This window comes from Calypte anna, chromosome 7 (assembly GCF_003957555.1).
Source record: "Calypte anna isolate BGI_N300 chromosome 7, bCalAnn1_v1.p, whole genome shotgun sequence".
Classification (NCBI taxonomy): Eukaryota; Metazoa; Chordata; class Aves; order Apodiformes; family Trochilidae; genus Calypte; species Calypte anna.
This window is the reverse complement of record NC_044253.1, coordinates 27,175,047-27,200,260: the sequence shown is the minus strand read 5'-3', so window position 1 is coordinate 27,200,260 and position 25,214 is coordinate 27,175,047. Positions and strand designations below refer to the sequence as shown.

At 40.3% G+C, this 25,214-nt stretch overlaps 1 protein-coding gene across 5 annotated transcripts in view; it reads right to left on the bottom strand.

Moving 5' to 3' along the window:
• AGAP1 (ArfGAP with GTPase domain, ankyrin repeat and PH domain 1) overlaps positions 1-25,214 on the bottom strand; it is a 352,299-nt gene that overhangs the window by 225,936 nt on the left and 101,149 nt on the right. For 2 of the 5 annotated variants that reach the window (XM_030453884.1, XM_030453883.1), the window contains exons 2-7: positions 24,607-24,665; positions 21,123-21,210; positions 20,329-20,340; positions 7,268-7,353; positions 3,017-3,158; positions 235-369 (exon numbers count right to left, since the gene is read on the bottom strand). In XM_030453884.1, the coding sequence (XP_030309744.1) occupies positions 235-369; positions 3,017-3,158; positions 7,268-7,353; positions 20,329-20,340; positions 21,123-21,210; positions 24,607-24,665 (522 nt within the window). Of the gene's footprint in view, positions 1-234; positions 370-3,016; positions 3,159-7,267; positions 7,354-20,328; positions 20,341-21,122; positions 21,211-24,606; positions 24,666-25,214 lie in introns of those variants that run through there. The other 3 variants (XM_030453885.1, XM_030453886.1, XM_030453888.1) reach the window with 2 other exon arrangements.

Sequence of the window (25,214 nt, the reverse complement as noted above, 5' to 3'; positions counted from 1 at the left end):
AAAGGTGCTAGTAAGGAATACAAGTATCCATGTGCTGAGTTCAGCACAAGAAACTCTCTACTTCACTTACATTACTATAACAAAAATACCTAAAAGCAAGCATTATTTTTTTAACTAAGTATTAATAAATACCTGCAAAGTAGGGAAGTACCTGAGCTATAAGACATTAATGATTATTTAAAAACACCAGCTACAGTATTACGTGAAATAATGAGTGTATAAAGTTAACTTTACCATCTTGGAAGACTCTCTCCACATTAAGTCCATAAGTAGCACAGGTTTCATAGTAAGTGCATCTCTTGAGATCATTTGATAACTTCCTCGCTCTGGCATCATCTATGACACGTGGATTACTGGAATTTATAGCATCTACAGCAGCAACAGGGAAAAAAAAAACCCCACATTTCAATACAATTTGAAAACATCATCTTATCATTACCAATACCCAAGCAGTGAATTTCAGTAGAAATCATGAAACTTCTAGATTTTTTTAAAGAAACAACAGGGCTGCATGACTCCAATTTTGTACTTTGTCACAAAAATCACAAGCATGCTGACTGATTCTATAAACCAGGAAAAACATATACCACTTTTTTTGTTACCTGAAGTATTTAGGTCACTAGCTGCAAAAAATACAGAAATACATGGAAGAACACGGTCGTGAAATGAGGCAACCAGGTGCCACTAATTGCCAGGGAGTGGGCATGAGCTTGTGTTAAGCCCACCTGTGCCTGATTAGGGCAGGCCCCCACTGCCCATGAGCAGGGCTAGGGGGCCAATAAAAGGCCCTAATCAGGCACAGGTGGGCTTAACACAAGCTCATGCCCACTACCTGGTAATTAGTGGCACCTGGTTGCCTCATTTCACTACAGAACACAAACCCTGATGTTCAACAAAGAAACAAGTGATTATTATAAACACATCAAACGATTTTTAGGTCTCCTATAAATACCAGCACTGGCTCCCAAGTAACTTTCATTTGTAAAGACTGAAGAATACAACATGACCTGTTTGTAAGGAAACTGTTAGATTTGCACATAACTGATGTTTTTCTTAAAAAAACCAAAAAAACCCAGGAAAAAACCCAAAACAAACAAACAAACAAAGCCCCAAACCAGCCAACACTAAGGAAACAATGGCAGATAAGTAACAAATCTGTACAGGCTGTCATTATTAGGTTGCAAAAATCCTGGAGCCCAGTGCCTCTCTCAGTGCTTCACATAACATTGCTGTGTGCCCATTTTTAGTCCTTCCCACTTTTCAACATTGAGTTATTTCAGAAGTTTTCCTAGAAAAATGCTGCCTTCTGTGGCAGCAAAACTACATTCATTGTTTACAAAAAAATCTTTACTTCAATGTGAGCATGTAGTTAATGACTATTGCAATGCTGAATTTGAGGTTCAGTTCTGGGCAAGACATGGTCACATCTCAGGTACTGTTATCACTGCCTTCTCATGAGATCAAATCAATAAAACCAGAGCAGTTTTTTTGATAGATAATGGCAGATTTATTTTTTTTTCCATCAGCAGAGGGCGCTAAAAACATTTAACCAGAAAGGAACTGATAAGCAGCACCAGGGCTTTGAAAAGCTTCATTTCTGAAGTAGAACCAGTGGTGCAGCCTGGCCCACTGGAGAGCAATGAGACAGAAGAGAATGTCTGGAAGTATCAGGCCAGTGCTCATATTTTGCGATAGATTTAATTTCGTGGCTCATTTTAACAATACCAGTCAAAACCAACAAGCTGAATGTCAAACAGGTGTAGTTCAAGTATCTTTTTTAACAGGTTTATTCATGTATTTTATATCATGGCACTCTTTGACAGTTGATGCAGCCAAAAAGCTTTCTTTTCTTCTAAAGCTTACTCTCAGAATTAGCAGTATTTCCACCTTCAGTTGCATTTTAAAAAAATCCCCTTTCCATCAGTGCTACACCAGCAAATGAACTTTGAGAAACCAAATTCCTTTTTGCTAATAACAGGAATGTGGTTGAAAAACATATTCTAAAGTGTCAGAAATGCAGAAAGAACACCTCAGGAAAATGTTTTCCCCTTTCCTTTTTCAACTCCAGTTTTAATCTGATAGCATGTCCTTTCAAAGCAGTTCATTTCTGCTTTTTGGCTGCAGTTTCTGCTATCCTAGGACTTTCTGTGTACCTACTTCCCCTTTTATTCTTTTATCCTCTGTTTCTGCCTGAAGGTCTTTGTGATTTCTCCTTCTGTGCTGCCCACACTGAGGCAGCATTGGAGTCACAGCTCCAAAGGCAGGCAGGGGAAAGCAAATTGTTCCCTGACCACAAGACTGACAAAGAGTAAGAGGGCCACACAGTGAAAAGCTTAAAAATTGCTTACATACACTAAAAGGAGAAATGTTGCAAGCCAAACCTACAAGAGCAATTTGTGACACTTGTGTTTTCCCTCCAGCACAGTGCAGTAACCTGACAATATATGGAGAGCAACACTTCAGTGTGAAGGAACTCACAAGAATGTCTGTATACCTAGAGACTGCTCAGCTTCCTTCTGTTTTGTAACAGTGTTGAAGGTTTTCCATCCTTGATCCACCTGCCTCCTAGAAATGCCAAGATATTCAATGTTCCTAGACTGCCAAGCTAAAGAAAACCCAGTCTCATTTTTAACCTTAGTTACACACTGATTCACCTGTCCAAACTGAACATGATCAGCAAGGAGATGCTAAAGAAAAACATCATGACTGGAGCAAAAATATATTAAAATATCCTTTTAAATCATCAGAGCTGAAGTCCTACACTCTCTCCCCCAAGGGTGCTGCATAGACATTCATCTCCCATCTCAAACAGTTCCTCTCAACTCAGTGACCCTGTAGAAACCCTATTGAGGGAGCCCAGACAGCAGCCCACCATCAAACTGATCAACTGCCCATGCATCCACAAACTCTGATCCCTAGAAGAGTGGCAGTGCTGATGCAAGAGAGGGGAAAGGAAGAGGCAGGACCTGGCTCTGCCAGCTTCAAACAGTCTGTGCTGTCAGAGAAATACACTTACCCTGGGTTCCCACCAGTACCATTGGGATTTCACTAGTGTTCCGATAGTTGGCCATACGGCTGTAGTAGTGGTAAACAGTCTGGAAGCTAATTTCATCTTCCAAGCTGAAGACAAATATAACAGCATCCACCCACATGGCAAACTGTGGAATAAAAACAGAAAAGGTAGACTGAGAAAAGCAGTGAAAAGCAAAAAAAAAAAAAAAAACAACAAAAAAAACAAAAAACCAAACAAAAGAAAAAACCACCAACAAACAAAAAACTGAAACAACCCCCACCCCAGCATTCTTACCTTTCTTGGAAGGAAATACACAAGAGAGAAACTTTGTGACAATAACCAAGGCCTTAGAAGTGGCATATAGCTGCTAAAATGACAACCAGTGTGCAGCACTTTGCAAGTGATGGGAATCTGGGATACCCAAAGGTTTTTCCCCACGCTCAAAACTGCATCTCTTCTTCACTGTCACAAGGCACTACAAGCTCAAGTACTCAGCATACATTCATTTCAATTCACAGAAAAAAACCCATCACAGCCTCAGATTATGACTTCATGAATAAATTAGCAACACTTATCTCCAGGCATGTGAGTGCTCTATTTAGTGTGTTGTTTCCCCATGCTGTGCTTTCCATGCATGCATATGCTTGTTAGTGTCAGGACAGGCACTATGGTTGTGGTTTTACAAGCATTGCTAGTTATTCTCATGATCAATGTCCAAGAACATTAATTTCAAACTTCCAATTCTTCACTCTGCAGACACTGTAACTGAGCAAACAGCACTGAACGGCTCATTCAGCTTTCAGTGTGACAGCAAAGTATTCTCTCTTGGCATCACTAATCTGTTACAAGACTCACATGTACACCAGTCAAGGCAAGGTGCTGCTTCAGTGATCATGCAAGTGAAAAAGTTTTGGCTCACAAGTGAAGGAAGATAGTTTAAACACATTTAATATAACAGTAAACATACACAGGACAAAAAACACTGAAGTTAAGCTTACCTCACTGCCTTTATTTTTTCCTAAGTGGCTCCATTCCTACCCAAATTTAGACCAATGGAAACAACTTTCAGCTATTGGTATTCATACTTTTTATTTGATCACTAAAACAATAAGCCAGCCAGACTAGGGATGCACTGACCATACACAGCTGCAAAAAATGTATATACCATTTGCTGAGTTTTAGGAGACTTGCCTAGGTTTGTGAGCTCTGGCAGTATTTAAACTGCTTCAGTCCCTTGTTTGTAGATTAACATGATCTCAGCTTTTAGTGAGACATCCCAAGCTGGCATATGCACAGGGAAGGAACAAGAGCTGGCAGTATGAAGATGTGTAGGAAGTTGCTGAGCTCATTAACTTTTGCTTTTTCAGAAGCAGGAGCCAGTAGATCTTGCCTATATTTCATACAGCATATTTAAGATCATAATTTAAGTTAATGTGCACATTTATGACTGTATTGCACTTGAAACCAAGCACATCTCCTATGGCTGCAGCATGCAAATAGCAAAAATGTTGAGGTTTTCAAGAGAGTCAGAAGGACAATCATCTAGATGTTAAGGACAGGAGACACACAGCATAGTTAGTACTAGAATAAACCCAACTACCACACTATTTAACCTGAACTATTCAAACCAGAAGATCTAACCAAAGGAACCAGGGACAGTGTCATTACTGTGGACTTGGTTTCGGGTCACTCACTGGACTCAGCAGCATTATGGCCAAAACTCTTCCTGACAGCTACAATATCCTTATTGCATCCATTCAAAAGCCACCAGTCTCTCTTAATTTTTCTTAATGTTTTATCAGTGTGAAGCAGCAGCCTTCTAATAATAAAGATTATTAAAAAATTCCAGAGCATGGTTATTCAAATGCAGTGCCCTCTAGATACTAAATATTTCAAATAATTTTTTCTTTTATATTAAAGTCAGCTTAGTTTTTGTGCTTACCAGACCTGTGATGTTAAAAACCAAAGGAATTTTGGAAAGCATACAGAAAGTCTGGAAACCTGAGATGTCTTATTCTACTCTGCTGTGCAGAGAACATCTTGAAATAAGAATATGTCAGCTGCTGATAGAAAAATCCTCTTCAGACTCACTACTGTGATTGAGCATGTATGTTATTTAAAGTCCATAAAAAAACCAAACCAGAAACAGAATTTCTGAATTTAAAAAAAAACAAACAAAAAACCCCCAAACCAAACAAAAAAATCCCCAAGATGCAACATCATGTTGTAGTTCAGTTATGTTAACTGGGTTTTATAATAGGAGGCCACTACATTTGTACCACATCACAGCAAGACAAAAATCAAGCCTCATAAGCAAAAGAAATGGTCAATATTCACAAACAGAAGCAGCACCAGCTGGTGCACCTCACCACCTTCCATGAAAAGAGGTGGGGTTTTAAAAATTTATTTTCATATTTAAACAATCTTTTGCTTGACAAGGAAGAAATGACCAATCCAGAAAGTGAGTCTTCAGGTGAGTTAATTTTTCCTCTCTTTACACCAAAAATAGGGGATGGTGAACTGAACCCTGAGCTGCAGCCTTCATTTGACAGGAGGCATTACCCAGGGGGACTGTCCCTCACCCTGTGCTGCTGGGTGCCAGGCAGCTTTGGACTTCAGCTCCTTATGTATGAAGGCTGTAATTCTGTCCCAGCTATGCACAGAAATATACTGTGCTGCTGCAGAAAGCTGATCCTTAAACATTTCTGTATCAAAAGGAAATAGTGGGAGGTAAGCATTTTTGCCTCTGATACGATTTCATTTTCATTATACAGTTATAAATATTCATAAAGCCCAGAGCAAACTTTTAATTCCAGGAAATAATAAGCAGCCTAAAGATCTTTAATATACATGCAACTTGAAATTATACCCAAAAAATTTGGAGATAATTTACATAAGCAACATCTTCTGAGAGATGAACTGCACTAACACCTTAAGCCTTTCCATACTTGTTATTTGCTTAAGAGCTAACCTCAGCCACAACAGTAATTAAACCCCCCTCATTTTACCCAGCATAGATCAAAAGCAAAACACCATTTATTAGTCTGCAGCAAGTTCAAATAAACCCTGCAAAACCAATTCTTCGGGTGCAAAACCATTTAGATTGCTGTGTGCACCTTTACAACTACAGCATTTATGTTTTTATATGAATGACTCTTCTCTAAGCACAGGGGCCTGGAAGCTGTTGTATCCTTCAGCCAAACTATTCACAGCCTAGAACAGAGCCCTTCTTTGAGGCTCATGCCTCACATGGCTGCAGATGTGTCAGCAACACTAATTTTTTCTTTTTATTTTCACTTCCTTCCAGGATGTCTCTTGTGGTCTCCATTTCCTCCACCTCCTTTCTCTTCTCCTTTGTCCAGGCACCTTCCCCCATGCTCTAATTCTCCCATAGCTAACAAGCAAGAGTGGAGCATTGAGCCACAAGCTGCTGCTCTGGCACTGCTCCAGTTCAGCTGTTTGACCACAGCACAGCTCCTGCTGTGACTATTTTTTTTAATAATTTTTTTTTTAAGCTGATGCACCACTGAGCAGCTGAGCAAAGCACAGCCAGAGGCAGCCACACCACCTGAGAAACCTCACAAGTGTCCAGGTGAGGAGAGGCAGAGGGGAGACAAGGACATTGCCTGTGGCCAGGCTGGCAGCGTCTGTCCTGATGTAAGCATCACATAAGCAAATGCTTCACCTCACTCAGAACAGAGTAACAGTGTTAAGGACACAAAACCACAAGTGTCTTCTCAAAGGTAAATCCGGATGAATCCCCTTCTAGGAGACAAGAAGGTCACAGAAACCAAGTCAGAAATCCAAGACCTCAGCAGTGCTGAACTGGAACTTGTGATGCTGAGCGCCAAACAGCACTGGGAACAAAACGTGGAAGCAACAAGGAACACAAAGGTTTGTGCACAAGTGTTTGTGTGCACACATCTGCTTTGTGTTGTAGCAATTTAGAGATTCAAATTCAGAAGAAATCTTAACAACATGCAACTTTGTGAGCACCAAAAGCATAATGATCAGGCACTCAATATAAACTAGCCAGAGTTGTTTATTGCACAGCTTCACAATGTCCACTGAAATCCCAAATAATTTCTTAACAGAATACTTTTCACCCGAGAGTGACATGTATCTTTTCCCAGCAGAAAGATGAGGAGGACCCAGGAAAGAATAAACTAAAGCCAGTTCTATTAAAGGAAGATTTTTTTAAATGAAGGGAACTGTGGTAATAGGCTGATGAAGCTCTGTACCGGCAATGCTCACCTGTGCCTCTGGAGGGCCCCCTTCATCTCTTATCAGCAGCAGATAGCTTTGTCCATCAACTACTATCTCTTTCTTGAATCTCCCACCTGTCACACAAAATAATTTATTACAGGACAGAAAAGGCAAAAAATACAAAACAGAAAAAGGCTTCACTTGTGGAAAAAAGGCATCCTTATGATTTTTCACAAATTAATGAGCTAAAGTGAATGTAAGTTAAGTGCATATGCATAAGCATAAAAATTACAATTTAGAAAGTTTAGTCACTTAGTTGAAAAATAAGGAAAGAGCCAACAACTGCATTACAAACACCAATTCCCAAGGCAGGTGCACTTGGTTTTGATACATACAGTTTAACAGACAGTCACCTTTGCTCTAGATAAAGATGAGAAATATATCTCCAAGGAAGGAAAATAAGGGAGAGCTGTATGCAATCATTGTATCAGAACTAAATTAAGTTTTTTGTGTGAATTACCATTTCCTCAAGAGAAGCCCAATTCTTACAGCACACATGTAATGTTATGAAAATGATACTTCTATAGTCACAAACCACAGTTAGGGAAAAGTACTAGACACATGTTAGACAAAAAAAACTACAATGGTGGTACCTCTGTACAGATGTACTAAACTAACAGATAATGCTGTGCCACTTCTTAGCAGGCTGAATTAAAGAACTATTTTGGTGATCAAGATAAAAAGATGAGTTGCAGCCTTCAGCCAAATTCTACTCCTTATTGTATTCTTCTGGGGAGGTGCAGAAAACTGGGTGTTTGTGAAGACCAAAGAGCTGGCATCCAACCTGAGACACCAAGCCAGAGTGCAGCTGCACCACTACCTTTTCTTTCCGGTGGCCTTATGTGTGTGACCCGAGGGCAGGACTGGGGTTGCTTGCTTTTGGGGTTAAGCATATTTCAGGCATCCAGCTGTGTCTCATATCAGACTTCAAATAATGACAAATCATGCTCAGGGGTTTGGGTGTGATCAAGCCTAAGCCTTTAGGCTCCTCTCCCAGCAGAAAAACCACTCTCACCTCCCCTAAGGCCTCCATGCTTAGCGTCATCCAACCACCTCACCTCTGCACTTACCAGAATAAGACAAAACATACCTACTAATACATACCTATTAATACACCCCAAACTTCTTACTCCTCTGCTATCTTTTTAACTGAAATTCTTCACAATTCTATTTCCCACCTTACTTAACAACTTGTCATTCTATCAAAACCGATGTGTTTAGACCTGTGACTTGCTCTCCAAACAAATAACTTGGCACATAAAGGCCAACGCTGATCCTCAAAACATTTGCACAAAAATGCTGCCTCACTGGCTTATATTCACCATTCCCCCAGCTCAAGCATTACAGCAGGTCACAAACCAAGATCACTCCTCACTTCAGCTATGTGCAATATTTAAGCGTGTTTAGACAAATTTCATGGTTAATAAAAGACATAACAAGGGGGTATTTTTGTTTGTGGTTTTGTAGTTGCCGGTTCTGTGTTTGCTTTTCATTTAGGTTTTTTTGTGGTTTTTTTTTCTTTATAAACCTACCTTATTATGAACATCTTAGCAGTATCAAACATGAACAATTAAGACTGTCACATTTCTGGTTGTTCAGTTGCACAGGAGTGGAAAAGCTACAGCTTTTCATTATTTTACACACAAACTGAACTTCAATTTTTCCTTTGAAGATCAAGTGGCAGATAAATATCTATTATTATTGAACTTGAAAAGAATAATAAAAACCAGGTGTAAAACTTTGAAAGAAAACTAGCTGGAGCTCTCAGAACTAAATTTCTACTCACCAAATCATTATCTCTATACATCATTAATTAATGGTATATGCTTCATGATGAAGTGTTAAATAAGATGAATTACTTAATATACAGCTCTCCAGAGAGGCTCCTTAAAGCTGTAAGTAACAATGGAAGTGCAGTATATATGTGATAGAAGAGTGAAAGTTCTGCTTAATTGCCATTTCCTATTTCCTTCCACTGAAAGTTCACAGAGCTAATTATAAAATACCGTGAACAGAATAAGAGCCAACTCATTATTCCCTTGTCAATGCAATGCCTCTCAAGTCTCACTGTATCTTCAAACCATCCTCAGAAGAAAAAAGAAGGTAAAGACAAGGTGAAATAAAAAGCTTAAGTAGAAAACTGGAAAAAAATAGAATCCATGGTAGTAGTGTTAAAATTTATACATACAGATCAGAACTGTGAGCAGGAGATTTGTTCTTGAGAGCCACTTCAGGGTCACTTCAGAATCTGTAGATTCTATTTCATAGAATCACTGAATAGTTTGTGTTCTAAAGGACCTTCAAGATCATTTGGTTCCAGCCCCAGTCTGAGAACTGTACAGACACAGCTCCCTTACCTGGGAATCCATACTAAGTGACCAGCTTATATATCTGTTCCTTGCCCTCCCCAGAAAACACTTGTCTGTAGGGCTCAGTCTAATGACGCTGTATTTTTATTTCCAGTATTAAATTCAAATCTTGACAGGCTGCAGCACTTCACCACAGTCTGTCATGCTGCGAGTGCAGCAGTCAACCAGCATATAGCAAATTTAAATCTATACAGGTGGCTTCTTAAACCCTAAATACTGACTGTGCTTATTATCTGGAATATGGACTAGCTCCTTGCATGCTCTCAGTTATTAATTTATTTTTGTTTGGGTTTAGGTATCTCACAATAAATAGCTTAAATTTAATGAGCCTGCAAATCAAAATGAAGTAATGTTCTGAATTTCCAGCTTGTAATAAGCATTTCAAATCAAATTTAAAGACCCCAAAACTAACAGCAGACTCATGGTCTATCCTAAATGAGAATTATTTCATGCAAATTTGAGATCAAAGCAGGATGTATCCTGTTCACTTGTGTTTCTCCACCATTAAAGAGCCTTTGTCATGAGCACATCACAACATCAGGTACCACACAGGACAGAGACCAAGAAAACCCATCTCACCTCCCTATCAACAATTTACACAAGCAAATGTTTAAACAGTGAAAAGTATACATCTGCCAGAGAAGGAGACCAAGGCTGTGTGGTTGTCCTGCAGATATCTCTGGCCATAAGATGAGGGCAATTAACAGACTGACTGCCTCTTACCTGCTGAGCCCTGACATGACCCATCTTCAGGCCAGGAAAGTAAAGGGCAGTGCAAGGGCAGTGATTTTGGAGACTGTTTGGCTTGGACAGCACTGCACTAGTAATTTTTTAAAAAAATACATCTTTGGAGATTGCAATACACCACAGAGTCAGAGAGAAAGAAGAATTAGAGATAACAGCCAAATCAAATACTGAAATACTGCTGCTACTTGTCAAGAAGTCAAGAGATCTCCCATGGCCACAAAACACCACTCTGTGTTTCTAAATAAACACAATGGAACCACAAGATACCACCTAACCTGATGACAGTGAAAACAAAGGAATTCTTAGAGTGAGCTCAAAAACCACAGCATTAGTCCCAGGGGTGGTAGCTAGTTGTGTTTCACTCCCATCAGCACTATGACACATTCAGCTTTTTAATGAGGGTGTTTCTCAGCTTCCACATGTACCCATCAAAGGAGGTCACTGGAAGAAAAAAACTGGAAGCCTGACCACAGCTCTGAAGGACAGAGGGATCACTCCTCTGATGCCCTAACAGGGACCTCAAAGCACAAAGACACTAAAGCTCAACGTGTGCAGTCTCCAAGTTGAACTTCATTTACTTGCAGCCCCATCCCCACCTCTAAAGCCATATGAAAGACATGCCAGTGAATACCTAAGTAACTATCACCAGACAGATGAGCTGGAAACTGTTTTTATGAGATATCACAGCATTAAAAAAAAAAAAAACTAAGACTGTGTGGAAGCTTCAGTTTGGGAGGGTTTTATTTATTTTCTCTATGTCTCCGTATTCACAAATTGCTTTATCATTCCCAGTTTTCAAGGGTAAGATCATTATCAATACAGAGAGACTCATTTTCAGACAGGTACAGAATTTCAGAAGGCAAATACTCCTACATACAAACCACACACAATACACACCACATGATCCTGATCAGTCCTTCTGATACAAACTCAAAAACCACCCGCTCTCTTATGCTTACTAGGCCAGATTCCTACTGATAAAAACACAGCTTTGATCAACAAAAAGCTAAATAAATTGTGTGCATTCAGTGATTTACAACCATGGCTAAAGACCCAGCACAAGTCAGAATACCAGGCTGAAAGAATTAACAAAAGCTTCCTAATCTCATTTCTGTGCACATCATTCTCCAGAGGTTACTACCTCAGATCCTTCAGTAAAAATTGATACTAATTTTAAACACCACATACATTTCTAATCAAAGGTGCTCCATATTTCAAAAGCTTTACATTACAGGGGGAATTCCACAGAGAAGGGTTTGCAGATCTGAAAGCCTGGCTGCCTTTTCCTCTTGCTGATTGCTGTTCCACTCTGTAATTGCTCACTGAAGCAGCCGCTGATTTTCACACTGTATCCCCAGGCTCAGCTGCATTTGCCAGGCTCTTTATTCAAGCATTGCCACGGGGATGAAGTTATTTGGCCATATGAGAAAGATACATTTGGGGGGCTGGCCATGTGACAAGTTCATAGAGCAGCTGTCTACCAGAGCCAGGGAGGAAAGGCAGGCAAGCAGACAGGGGAGACAGAAGGTAAGACTGAAGCAGCCTTATAAAGCCTGCATTATATATTCCTGATGACATGTATTTTGACAACAGTGGTGACTTGTCTCGTGAACACACATTCTCTCTTTTTTTTTTTTTTTTTTCCTTTTTTTTTTCCTTTTTTTTTTTCTTTTCTTTTTTTTTTTCTTTTTAAGATGGAAAAGATAGTGCCAAGAATCTGGCTTCTCTTCAGGAAAACACGTTAAAAAGTGTTTCATTTAACGCTCTTATTAAGGTGTTAAAAGTCAGCTAATCCTTCTGTTCATACATGTATTTTCAGGACCAAACATAGGAGAATTGTTGGTTATACTTAGAAAAAAAGAAATGCTCTCAAGGTCTTCTGCAATGAACAAGATGCACAAAAAAATGACTGCAATTGCCTGGTAAACCAATGTCAGTGTTGCAGACCAATGTTACCCTACACTGTTACTTCAACCCTTACTTAAAAATATTTTTTCTCAGCATTTCCCTGTAAAGACTATTGACACACAAAGCATTAAAAATAAAATTTTCCCCCCGTCAAATTGTGCTCAGTGATTTGTTTTGAGTCATGTTGGTATCAGGCATCATTGTATGATATAATGTATCTGTATCATACAGATAATCTTACTACATGGCAACCACTAAAGCAGCACTAATATAACATCTTGTAATTCCATGAAAAAAAGGCCTTTACGGATGGAATTTTAGCAGCAGCTGCAATAACGTTTCATATCTTAATTTTGAGATGCATTCACTGACATGTTTGCAGTTCTTCTGCAGAAGGCAGATGTAGGGGACATCCTGCTGCATCCCCTGCCCCTTGGCTCAGCACCAGCCAGCTAGAATGAAATACACTGCAGATGCTTCCATCAACTTCAACCAGTTGCCAGCATCTAACAGAAACAACACAAAAAATCTGTGGCACTTCAAAAATTCACAGTCGGGAAAGAACATGAATTTGAGTCCACCACACATTATTACACACAAATGGAATTAGACTTTAGGGTGCAGGCAGGGAATACATCCATGGCAGAAGTTTTCTGTTAGAAGAACTTGCTAAAAAAAAGAGAAGCCAGAAGTAAACAGATTCTCATCCAATACCAACAGAAGCCAAAGAAAATGATGGATAAGAGAGTAAAAAAGAATCAGCCTCTCAGCAATTAAGTTCCCTTCACTACACCAAGACAGGATTAGGAGAAGAGTATTCTATGCCAAATTTTCACTGTGAAGTTTCTGACAGTCAGTGGAACACTGCTTGATTAAAGAACAGAATTACAGAAGCTTAGTCCTAATAAAATTACTGCCATTTGGGGCACTTTGGAGTGCACAAGCAGAGGTAAGCCACACTTGGTAGTCATCAAATTATTCATCTTAAGGTAAGTATTATGCCAGTGCAAGCTTCTGAAAGGATTTCAAGCCATGTGCAAGTATTTTTTAATAACCTAGAAGATGGAAGTAACAGGTTATTTAATTTCCAGAAAATGAACCAGGAGGGACTGCAGTTATATTTGAAAATTGGAGCATACTGCAACATGACCATAACAAATTAGAAAAATAGAGTGGAAATAAACACAAGCAGCATCCTACGGACAAATGGAGTCTCCAACCTAAGTAGGACCAACCAGGTGCAGCAAGACAAGCTGGGATGGGAAACCACTGACCCTGTGGAAAACCAGTGTGAACTCCTATAGAGTACAGCCAGACAGCTCATCCGAGCCCTCTCACCACCAGCAGCTCACAAAGCCACAGCCAGAACTCCCTGAATCACTCTGGGCAGTGTATTGCATGGAAAATAAGGACCAAATAAACACAGCTCACAAGTACTTGCATAAAGAATCTCCCTAGAAAATGCACACTAAAAAAAATAAGATGAGCTGTGGTTATTTAAGAGCACAAACTAGAAGAGAAAAGAGGTGATGGTTCTTGCTAAGAAATAATCAGCTGATCCCATTTTTTAGGGCAAAAGAAAGACATTTACCATTTTTCCAGCTCCTTTTTGACTATGATCCCAGGTAACTGAGCAAAAGTATCCAGTAAAAGGTGCCATACAAAGCTCTACAAGAGTAACCACAAGTCTAGGTATAAACCTTGTGATCTCCAGTCCAGTAGCAATGCTGATCAGCAGAATGGGATCCTGGAAAGCACTCACTGACAAGGTAGTGGATTTCCAAACAGTTTGCCCCCAGAGCATTTAAAACTTTGTATAATTCCACTCTTGTGGCTGGAAGCATCCCTGTACCTCAGGGCATCCAGTTCATCACATGATTGGTACCTGGTTACCTGGCCTTGACTATTAAGCCTGTTCAGGGACAAGTACTCAACTTCCCTTTTCTGCAGAAGCCAACAAGTAGTGTCTTTCTCAAAGACAATTTAAAAAACTATTTAGGTAAGGCTGAAGTATGTGACATAGTGGAGATAGTACCATAACACTATACATACCTTAACATTTAGCATTACAAACAAAAGTGTTTCATATTTAAAGCAGCAAGCTGATTTTTAGCACCCACAGCAGAATTACACCTGTCACTTCACACTTGCCTGGAAAGAATGTATGTCTTTCCCTCTAAGAAAGGCCCAATACCAACCTACATATGATTTTTAAATACAATAAATATACTTTAGATTTTAATCCTGGCCAAGTTTCTGACATGGATTCACAAAATTCTGGAACAGCTAACTACTATGTCCTATCTTCTGACACAACTTCCCCAAACAACAGAAGATTACATCGAAGGAAAAAAGCCTACAATAAGACATCAATGTTTAAAGAACATGTTTAAATTCTGCTTTAAGACTAAAAGCTAAACACTGGGCTATGATTTAGAAATCCAATCAGAAGTCACACTTCTAAGTGGAAGGCAAGACTATTTCAGCAACAAAAACTCCAAACTGGCTGACTCAAAAGTGAACACCACAAAGCACTGCAGACCCAAGAATCATTTGTGTTACTGTTAAGAGCCTGAAGCTGTTAATAGCAGCTATAAATCTGAATTACAGTTTTGACCTAGGACATTACCTTCAGAGGAGCCTGTTATGAGAAGGGCACAAATCTCACAGACATTATTCAAGTCACAACACATTAAAGACATCATCTTAAAGCTCAGTCAGTCCTCAAGGGACACAACCGAGAAGGGAAGTCCCTTCTAGGAAACTGCTTCTTCAGCACCTTCTCCCCTGGAAAAAAGCAAATACTTCACTTCTTCCTTTAATTAACATAGTTTTGTATTTGTGCAACACTTCAAACAGTAGCAAACTTGACACACAGAACTGAGGGTTCCAAAGACTTGGCTAACCACAGAGCCAGTCTCAGGGGCACACCGGGAGGTTGCAGTATACATCAACACACTCATCCATACTAACCCTGAAGGGCTCCCTAAGCCCAAGAGGGGCTTTAAAATGATCAAAAATCCAAGAGTTATCTTTTATCTAGATGTAAGCGTGAGAATGTCAAACAAAAACAAGCAGCTGATAGTATTACAATGAAATAGAAGACAAAGAACTGGAAGGGGATGATCTCAAAACACACATGTATGTATGTGGTCATCTCCTGCACACCACACAGCATCTCTCTGCCCTGGGACAGATGAAAAAAAGCACCAAGAGCTTCAGCTGTCCTGCAAAGCACTGTGTAAGCTGTGAACCACTGTGTTGAGGCTTTAACATGAAAAATTTCAGCTTCTCTATGTTTTGTAGCCTGAGCACCACAAATGGGATTTATGTACTTTGAGCTCTTGCAAAACCTCCCTGAATAAGCCATTTGTAAATTTTATGCATCTGAAGATGATGATCTGAGGAAATGACAAAAATCATGAGTGAAAAATCAGGGAAGTTTATCTCTAGGAAAAGCACGTAAGGACATATTCAGAGGACAAATTTCTGTTCTTCACTGACATTTCAGACAGCTTGCTCATGAAAAACAGAAGATGCAGATTAAGTCTGGGACACATCTTCATTTACTCATGAAAGATCAAATTTGGCTATTCAGTAAATGAAGCTCCTGGACTCTGATATACTTGAAAAACAAAAAGTCACTAGTTAAAAACAGTTAATGGCTTCTGTGGATAGATTTGCAACCTTAGGAACCTCATTGTTACCAGAGGAAACAACTGCATTTTTATCTTGCACATGAATCATGGAAGGAGGACAGAAATCACTGTTACAGAAGAAGAGGTTTTCCAGTTCTGCTGCAGCTCACATGTTCCATTCTGAATCCAACAGCTGGACAAAACTTCCCAGGCAACAGCTTTTAATTCTTTTTCTCACTGACAGAAAAGAACTGAAACAGGCTACAAGTACAAAAGGAAAACAGGAAAGAAAAAACCAAAGGCAATCAAACAACCTTGTATCATATAAGGAATAAAATCCAGGGATAAAAAAAATTAGTTAAAAAAGCTACCTATTGTGGCTGAAATCATTCACTGTAAGGGCTTCCAATGTCTGCCTTTTGTACACTGCCCTCCAAGGGAAGCCTAAGGATTACTAACCTAGAAGGTGGGAAATAGTGGTATTGCAGATTCACATCCTACCTGCTTATGGCTCCTACACACAGGTACATGAACCCTCCCCACCTGCTTGCTCAAATCAGGGTGCTAGGCTGCCTTTATGTTTTAGAGAACACAAACATTTCACTGTTTCAAGAAGAAACAGACCTGTATCCTGAAGACTTTTTCCAAAATTATGGAAGACAAACAAAACAGTTGCTATTCCTCCCATACTGGCCTTCTCCTTTCAGTTGTACTGCTCTCATTTCAAAGAATCATAGGATATGTCAAGTTGGAAGGGATCCATAAGGATCATCAAGTCCAACTCCTGTCCCTGTGTCCTGCCTGGGTGTGCAGGGAGGGACCAGTCCTCTTCAGCTTTATTTCCCTGTGCTTGGATCTGGTTGCCTCCTGCTTTCCTCTAACTTCTTGTCTATGTCAAAAAGCCTCCGTTAGCTGTATCTTCTTCCTGGGTAATTACACCCCTTGCAGTATTTGATGTCCAACATCACAGGACAGCAAGGGCTGGGTAAATTCTATGACCTCCTGACCCAGCTCAAGAAAAATGCAAAAGGAATGCTCTGCTCTGTCAAGGCACCTATGTAAGATTTATGTTATCTGCTGAATGCTCCAAATGAACGGGGTAAGCAGGACTTACCTCTGCACACCCTTTCCACAGGTCTGCAAAGTCCTAATGGATCCTGCTCTGGCCAACATCCCAGTATGCCCTCAGCTGGTGATATCCCACCCAGCACTGAAGACTGCCTAAAAGGATACAATGCCAGTCTTGTTTCTTTTTTTTTTTTTTAAACAGGGTTGCACCTTTTTGTAAAATTTTCTGCTAGTCATTCTTTACCAAACAGCATTAGGGAAAAAGATAACTCTACAAAAAGGTGCAAAGACTATACAACAACTCTGCATCAAAAAAATCATGGCCATAAGGTTGAGGGAGGTGATTCTCCTCTACTCTGCTCTCATGAGATTCCACCTTGAGTACTCTGTCCAGTTCTGGAATCCCCAGTGTAAGAAAGACAGACCTTTTGGAGTGAGTCCAAAAGGGCCACAAAGATGCTCAGACAGCTGGAGTACCTGTCCTGTGAAGTCAGTCTGGGAGCTGGGGTTGACATTATACAAGTAGTGATAGGACAAGGGGTAATAGCTTAAAACTGGAAGAGGGAAGATTCAGGTTAGATATTAGGAGGACATTCTTCACTATGAAGGTGGTGAGACACTGGGCCAGGTTGCCCAGAGAAGCAGTGGCTGCCCCATCCCTGGAAGTGTTCAAGGCCATAGTGGATGGGGCTTGGAGCAACCTAGTCTGGTGGGAGGTGTTCCTGCCCATGCAGGGGGGTTGGAACTGGATGATCTTTAAGGTCCACTGCAACCCAAATTCTATGTTGTTATCATGACCTCAGCTCCCTTCCTTGTTTTCTTTAACAGAAGGTATACTGGGCAGATTTAGCAGTTCATGTTCGCATCTGATGTCTGTTCTAGCATTTCACTTTATTGTAGCAGTGGGGTGGGAGAGGAAATAAAACAAATTTCCTTTTTCCTCATCCCAGCTGACACACCTTGGACCATGTATCTGCTTTACTTTTTTATTTTATTTTATTAGACTCATAGGAAAAAAAAAAAACTGAAATCATCACAGTGTGAATTAGGGTATTCAGAAATAGCACAGATGTGAAAAAGCCTTCAAACCACTTTTCACACCTCTGTGGCTTTTCGGCACAAAAACCAAAACAGTAACAGAATATCCTGACACTCTATTTCTGTAAACCTCAGTCCACATGGGTCTGCAAAGTACTTGGTCTCAGATTCCATGAAGAACACCTTTCATTTTGTTCCTACAGGTAGAAATTTTATACAAGTGAAGAAAGGTATCAGACTGCACACATCATCTTGTTTCACCTATGGAAAAAAGCCCAGCACACACTGTTTATTAGTAATTTTTCTTCCAATCACTTGGCAGGTTCTTAGAAGATCACTCTAATAATCACCCTATTTCTCTGTTGTATCACTAGAGAAAAAAACTGGAAGTCCCAGATTACTGAAATTTCAATTTGTTACAGAGCAATACAGCATTTCTTTTCTTACATCAAAATACATCTGCTTTAAAAGTGTGTCATACAGGAGTGCAATGTAAAATACAGAAAGGAAGAATCTAGAAGTATCTTTTCTCCCCAGGAAAGACTTATTCTCCAAGAAAACAAAGGTTTTCTTATTACAATCACACTAGAAACTAAAATTAATTCTGAACAGAAATAAAAGGTGGGCCAGTCAGCACGAGAAAAATGCTTTACAAGTCCAACGTGACAATTCTTCCACTCAGTGGGAAGGTGGTGTCAAGCAGCAACAGAAATAATCTCATCTTAAAGAAAAGAGCTGAAGGAAACATGAAACCATCTTTATACACTTAAGGTTCATTTACTGTAATGCTGAAGCTACCTTAAATGCCTACAGGAGATCAGGCACTTGTCTAATTCAGGGCAGGTTTCATGGTAATTGTTGCAATTTAGAAGGCAAAGAATAGCAAAAATAGTGGTCTCTGGTTGTAATCATCATTTTCATATGAACTATATGACCATCACTTTACCAACTAGACACTAGCTCTACGATGCTCTTAGTAAGCTGTTAAATGTCAATAAACTTTGGGGCTTTTAAACAGTTAAGCAGCCGAGACCTTACTGCCTGACTTACACACTATTCATCAAATTCAGCATGTTTAAAGACCTCAGAAAAGGGAAAGACAAGACCTGCACTGGTCTCCAACACAAAGGCATTGCACTTAACATCCATTTACCCAAAGCTATGTTCACATTCAGAATGGAAAAACCACAGCTCCTGCACTGACATGCAACAGCCCCCTCTGCACTGCTGCTGTACTTCATATAAAATGGGAGCATATGGAGCTGACAAAGAAATAAAACTATAAAAGAATCTCTACTACAGATGGTTACTAAGAGTGAATCATATGGGCTGAATTTCCTTTAATACAAACTCGATTAGAAATTTTGACCCTATACCTTACAGGGAGGATTAGAGCTCTTAATTAGAGCTCTCAACAGTTTTTTCTACTGTTAATGAAATGGAATGGTGTCATTAGCAAGGCTTGTCAGCTACATTTATGTGCAAAGAAATGATCTGACACTGCTTTTGTAATCTAATCCTTTCAGGAAAACCAGTCAGAATGTCACTCAAGCACTGTAAATAAAAATCTTTGAAGACAAAGAGGACAGATGGCAACACTCTCAAGGAATATCAACTATAAAATATTCATAGCTTAGAAGAATACTATTAATTCTGTGATCAATCAATACATTTGAATCTAACAAGAAAAAAACCAAAATATTTTCTGTTCATGAAATGAAGATCTCTATTTAAACTAATTTTTGCTGAAGGCTTCTTGCATTCAGTGAGATACTACATAGCCATTTCTCCCTCTCTGGATGCAGAAGCAGCAGCCATCAACATTATCTACATGCAGTTTTGTTGCAAGGCTCAATTATCACCCCCCACCCCCCCCCATCAGTCCTAGCTACAAAGCAGCAAAAACATTTAAAGCAAGCTTATAAAATGCAAGACTTGGGCACTACACAATTACACAAGGAAAAGCCTTCTTTATCCCTTTCTTTGCCTCTCCTCCCATTTTAACTACAATGCAAGACTGTTAAAATGTCATGTACAATGCTTAATAGCTTCCTTTGGTAAGAGTTAATTTGAAACAAATGTTATCATAGATGCATGAAGCTACAAACTATTGCTGAAAAGACAACTACAGCAAGAGACAAAAACAGTGAGATGTACTAAAGACTTGAAATTAAAAGGAAACAAATCAAAATGATACACAAAACAAGGGGAAGACTATAGTACAGAAACTGCCATCTGTTTCTTCAAAACAAGAGCTGCCATGAAGACAATGTATAGTTACCTGCATCCATATCTGCAAAGAATGGAACAGCCAGTAAGGAAAAGAAGGAACCAGAAATTCAGTGTCTTAGAGTTGGATTTAAAAGCTCATAAGGAGAGTAGATAAAAAACCAAACAAGTATTTAGTGTAAGATGCACCTCTATAAAGTACTGATATTTCTGATTTCAAGCTTGAAACTTGAATTCATGTTAAACACTACAAAGCTTTCAGCTATAAATTAGTTTTCTGTGGCATAAGAACATTTAAAAAAAGCCAAAACTTCAATACCAATGTTTTACTATGTTAAAAAAGAACAAGTTTTATCTTTAGTTTAGGGTTGTGAAATTCTTTTGCTTTACCATATGAGCATCCAAAGGGCCCAATTCTGTAGAAATCCAGTACTTGATACAGTTTTTGTATCTTTTGAATATACAAACTGTATTCACATACACACTTCAAACCACATCTGAGGCTTTCAGCAGCCCAACTGAAAGCAGCAGAACCAGAGAGAACAGTCAGCTCTTCTCAATAAAGGACAGAAAGTTTCTCACATGGATACATTAATGGGTGCCAAAATGTTCCATGATGCTAAGTAGGAATGAAAAAGCTGCAACTAAATTAACTGTATATACTTATATCAATCTCAGAATATTAAATGGAAAAAAAAAAAAAAAAAAAAAAAAAGAAAATCTATCTCTATGAACACTACAGTAGCAAATCAGATTCTTTACCGATTCATTTCTTCATGATTAAAAATGAATTAAAGATGTAGTTTGTGGAGGAAAACAAGCAGTGCAATTTGTTTCTCTACATACCTTCAGGTGACTCCTCTTGGACGTAGGTGCCGGTCAGATACCGATGCACAAGTGCTGACTTGCCACTTGCTAGGTTACCCACAATCCCCTGAGGGAAAAAAGAAAAGGAAAAAGCTAAATTGAAATTAATCCCCACCAAAAAACAGTATATTGACGCAGTATCTTAACACAGAAATAAACTCTCCACACTTGAGGAGAAAAACCAGCAAAATAAAACCTCTCCAAAATACGCCAAGACATAAAAGTCTCAGCAAAGTGAAGGCTACAGCAGAGCACAGGCACACAAAACAGATCAACCAAACCCATTTCTGCTAGCAGTGCTCCTTCACTCACTCACCACTGGTGCTACAGGGAACATCAGGCTACATATAGACTTCAGGGAAGAAGTCTGAACTGGTGGAGTCACCATCCCTGGAGGAATTGAAGAGCTGTGTAGATGTGCTATTGAGGGATATGGTTTAGTGGCAGCCTTGGCAGTGCTGGCTACCTTGCTGGACTCACTTATCTTAAAAGGTCTTTTCCAACCAAAACCATTTTATGATTTTAACACTGGTGTTCCTTCACAACCCTGCAATAATGAACCCTGATCAATGAACACGTGCAGCCCAGAAAGCCAATGGGATCCTTGGCTGCATCAGGAGAAGTGTGGCCAGCAGGTCCAGGGAGGGGATTCTCCCCCTCTGCTCTGCTCTCCTGAGACCCCAACCTGGAGCACTGCATCCAGTTCTGGAGCCCCTTTTACAGGAGGGACATGGATGTGCTGGAGTGTGTCCAGAGAAGGGCCAGGAGGATGATCAGAGGGCTGTAGCAGCTCTCCTGTGAAGACAGACTGAGAGAGTAGGGGTTGTTTAGTCTGGAGAGAAGGCTTTGAGGAGACATTATTGAGGCCTTCCATATCTGAGGTGGTTACAGGAAAGCTGGTTAGGGACTTTATAGGCTGCCAGGTAGTGATAGGACAAGGGAGGAGGGGAGATTTAGATCAGAAGTTAGGAAGTTCTTCACCAGGAGGGTGGTGAGACACCGGCACAGGTTGCCCAGAGAGGTGGTGGAAACCCCATCCCTGGAAGCTTTAAAGGCCAGGCTGGACAGGGCTCTGAGCAGCCTGACCCAGTGGGAAGTGTCCCTGTCCATGGCAGGGGGGTTGGAACTGGGTGACCTTAAAGGTCCCTTCCAACTCTGAAAACCCTATGATTCCACAATCTCCATCTGCACTGTATGGCTACAGGAGCAAACACCACACACTGCTCATACCACTGGCATCCCCAACACAGCCACAAGCTCAATCAGGGTACCCACAGCTGTCCTTAGTGTGACCACAATGACAGTGCTGTGGCACAAGAGGCAGCTCTGGCTGTTCCCATGGCCCTTTGCTGCCTCAGCCATAAGTGAGTGCTGCTGCTGCTGCTGAGGCTGGAAGCAGGAGAACAGCACAGAACTGAGACCCTGTACCACCTTGTTTTCCTAAGGGCAGACAGATAGGAAAGGCAGAGTGAATTTCTGATGGAATTCCTCATTTGCCCTTTCTTCAGGAGAGCAAGGTCACGGCCACAGCTGGTGTTGCTAACTTCAATAATTTGCAGCACTGTAATCAAATTATTATTTTGGTAATGGTTACAGTTCTGCTTTTATCCAGAATTAACTGAAGCCTTACATGTTTCATGCATGCTGACCACTTAAAATCAATTCACTACAGCAGCTACCCAGCAGTTTATTTTCCTACCACTGGCTCAGAGCATGGGGACAAGGTACCCAAGACAAAAGGATTCACATAATACAGCTGTGGTGTCACAGAAATGCCCATACCCTGAGACTGTTACCTTACACTGGGCATTGGTTTGTGTTTAGTTTTACAGAATGTGATTGCAGCTCTGGTCTCATCTGCAAGCCCAAAGGGTATTGCTGGGTGCTGTGAATTGCCAGGGCTAAGGGAAGGGATGAAGAAGGAAGCCCTGTGAGGATCCTCCCCAGCATCAGCTAGCCAATGCCACAGCGGACTGGACTCATATCCAGCACCCACCAGGCCTAAAATGTTTCATATTTTATCGTGTGAGGTATTTTGGGATGTATTTGTTGTTCAAATTACACTATCAGTTACACTGAATTTGTTGACAAGCCCTCCCTGTTATAGTTACATCCACTGACTACCAGCTTTTTCTGCTACTTACACCTTTTGCACTCTGAAACCAAAACAGAAACATCACTCTAGCCAGGAGGAAGCTGATCCAAATAAAATGCTATTCAGTGTAAGTGCATTTATCATGAAAAGTTTGATCTATGCTTTCTCTCGCCCTCATAAATACTATGACCAACTCAGATATGGAAAAAGACATTTACCACAAGAGAAGTGGGCTAGTGAAGCATGGCACCACCTGCCTGCTCAAACTCAGATATTTTTTCATATATTCACTTTGCTTTTGGCCAGTGGGTGGCTTGGTTTGGAGCAGCTTGTCCAGTTATGGCTGGAGAACAGGAGCAGAGAACAGGTACCACATGACACTACCAAGTTCTGTAGCTGGGGGATCACAGTCCTTTTGAAGGGTTTGAGAAACTGATTGTGTTTAATTAAATCTGGAAATCCATGTAGCAAACCACAGCAATCTGGCCTCAACAACCCTGTGCTGCTGGCTGGATAAATTGCCACTATGAGGAAGTTGCTGCCCTCCAGTCTCCATCTTTTTAAGGTACAGACAGGCAAATACAGGAAATTTCCATCTGCCTCTGTTATTTTTGCCCTCCATGTATATGGAAAAATTATTCAGAAAAGGGAAAAGTTATTGCAAGCAGGTATGAAATCACTGTTAATTTTTGTAGTAGAATGTAGGGTTTGATTCCCTATATGAACCTTTAAAGTATTTTTAAATTCAGTTGCATTCTTCTAAGGGAGGGAGTAAAATCTGGTCCTTGAAACAAACTGTGAAAAATTATTACAGTGAGAGAAAAGGATTTTTACATCCCATCTGGAGTTTTACAAACCACCTGCAAACTTCTCTCAGAGAGGTGTAAGCCTTCCCTACTCAGAAGGCCACCCTAGGAAGCTGATTCATGTAGCCAAACAAATTAATACAAGTATATCTTTGAATTATGACTATAGAAACAAAAGACAAATATACTTCATAAAGATGGTTTAGCTGAGAAAAACACTTCAAATTTTGAAATCACTTTCCATGGTTTTTTCCTCAGTGGATTTCACAGAATCCCAAGACTGGTTTAGGTTGGAAGGGACCTTAAAGAGCACCCCATTCCAGGCTCCTTCCACACCTCCCAGTAGACCAGGTTGTTCCAGGCCCCATCCAACCTGGCCTTGAACACTTGCAGAAGAGCGGAAGCCACAACTTCTCTGGGCAACCTGGGCCAGTGTCTCACCACCCTCACAGTGAAGAATTTATGTCTGACCTTAATCTACCCCCTTCCAGTTTGAAGAGGGTGCCATCTAAGGAAGGTTTTTGCACAACATTTTCAGAGACAGAAATAAATATAAACTCACCACTTTCAGTTCGGGTACAGACCGGCTCAGTGTCCATTCCTGGCTATTTACAAAGGCATCTGTAAAAAGCAGACAACATTCACAAAATCAGTACAGTGACATTCAGTGCTCTGCCACACAGAATTTCATGATCAGGCTTCAGGTACACGATATCAAAAGTCACACTGAATCTTACAAGGCTGAGAGTCCAACACAAAGCTTGGATATATTATACAAAACCTCAAGAATGGCAGAAATTAACATTCTGCAGAGTGGATGCACCCTCTGCAGCAGGTCTTGCTGTATCATCTCCACTGACACTAAGAACTCCAGTGCTTCAGGGTTGTGACTCCCAGCCTGTACACAGTTAAACTGCTTCCCACCTTCCACATCTCTTCTCTACAAGACTTGGACTGCTCATCCAACTAAGTGTCAACAGCTGCAACTGCAGCCATCAGCAGTAACTTCTCCACCCAGGTCAATGAGAGTATTTGCCTGTTCTGAAATCATGCTTGCTTTGCTGCACATCATACTTAATGCCAACACTGCACCTACAAGCATCATTAAATAAGAACTACAGGGGGGAGAAGGAATTTATTTCTGAAAAACTGGTGAGTTAAGTTCATCAA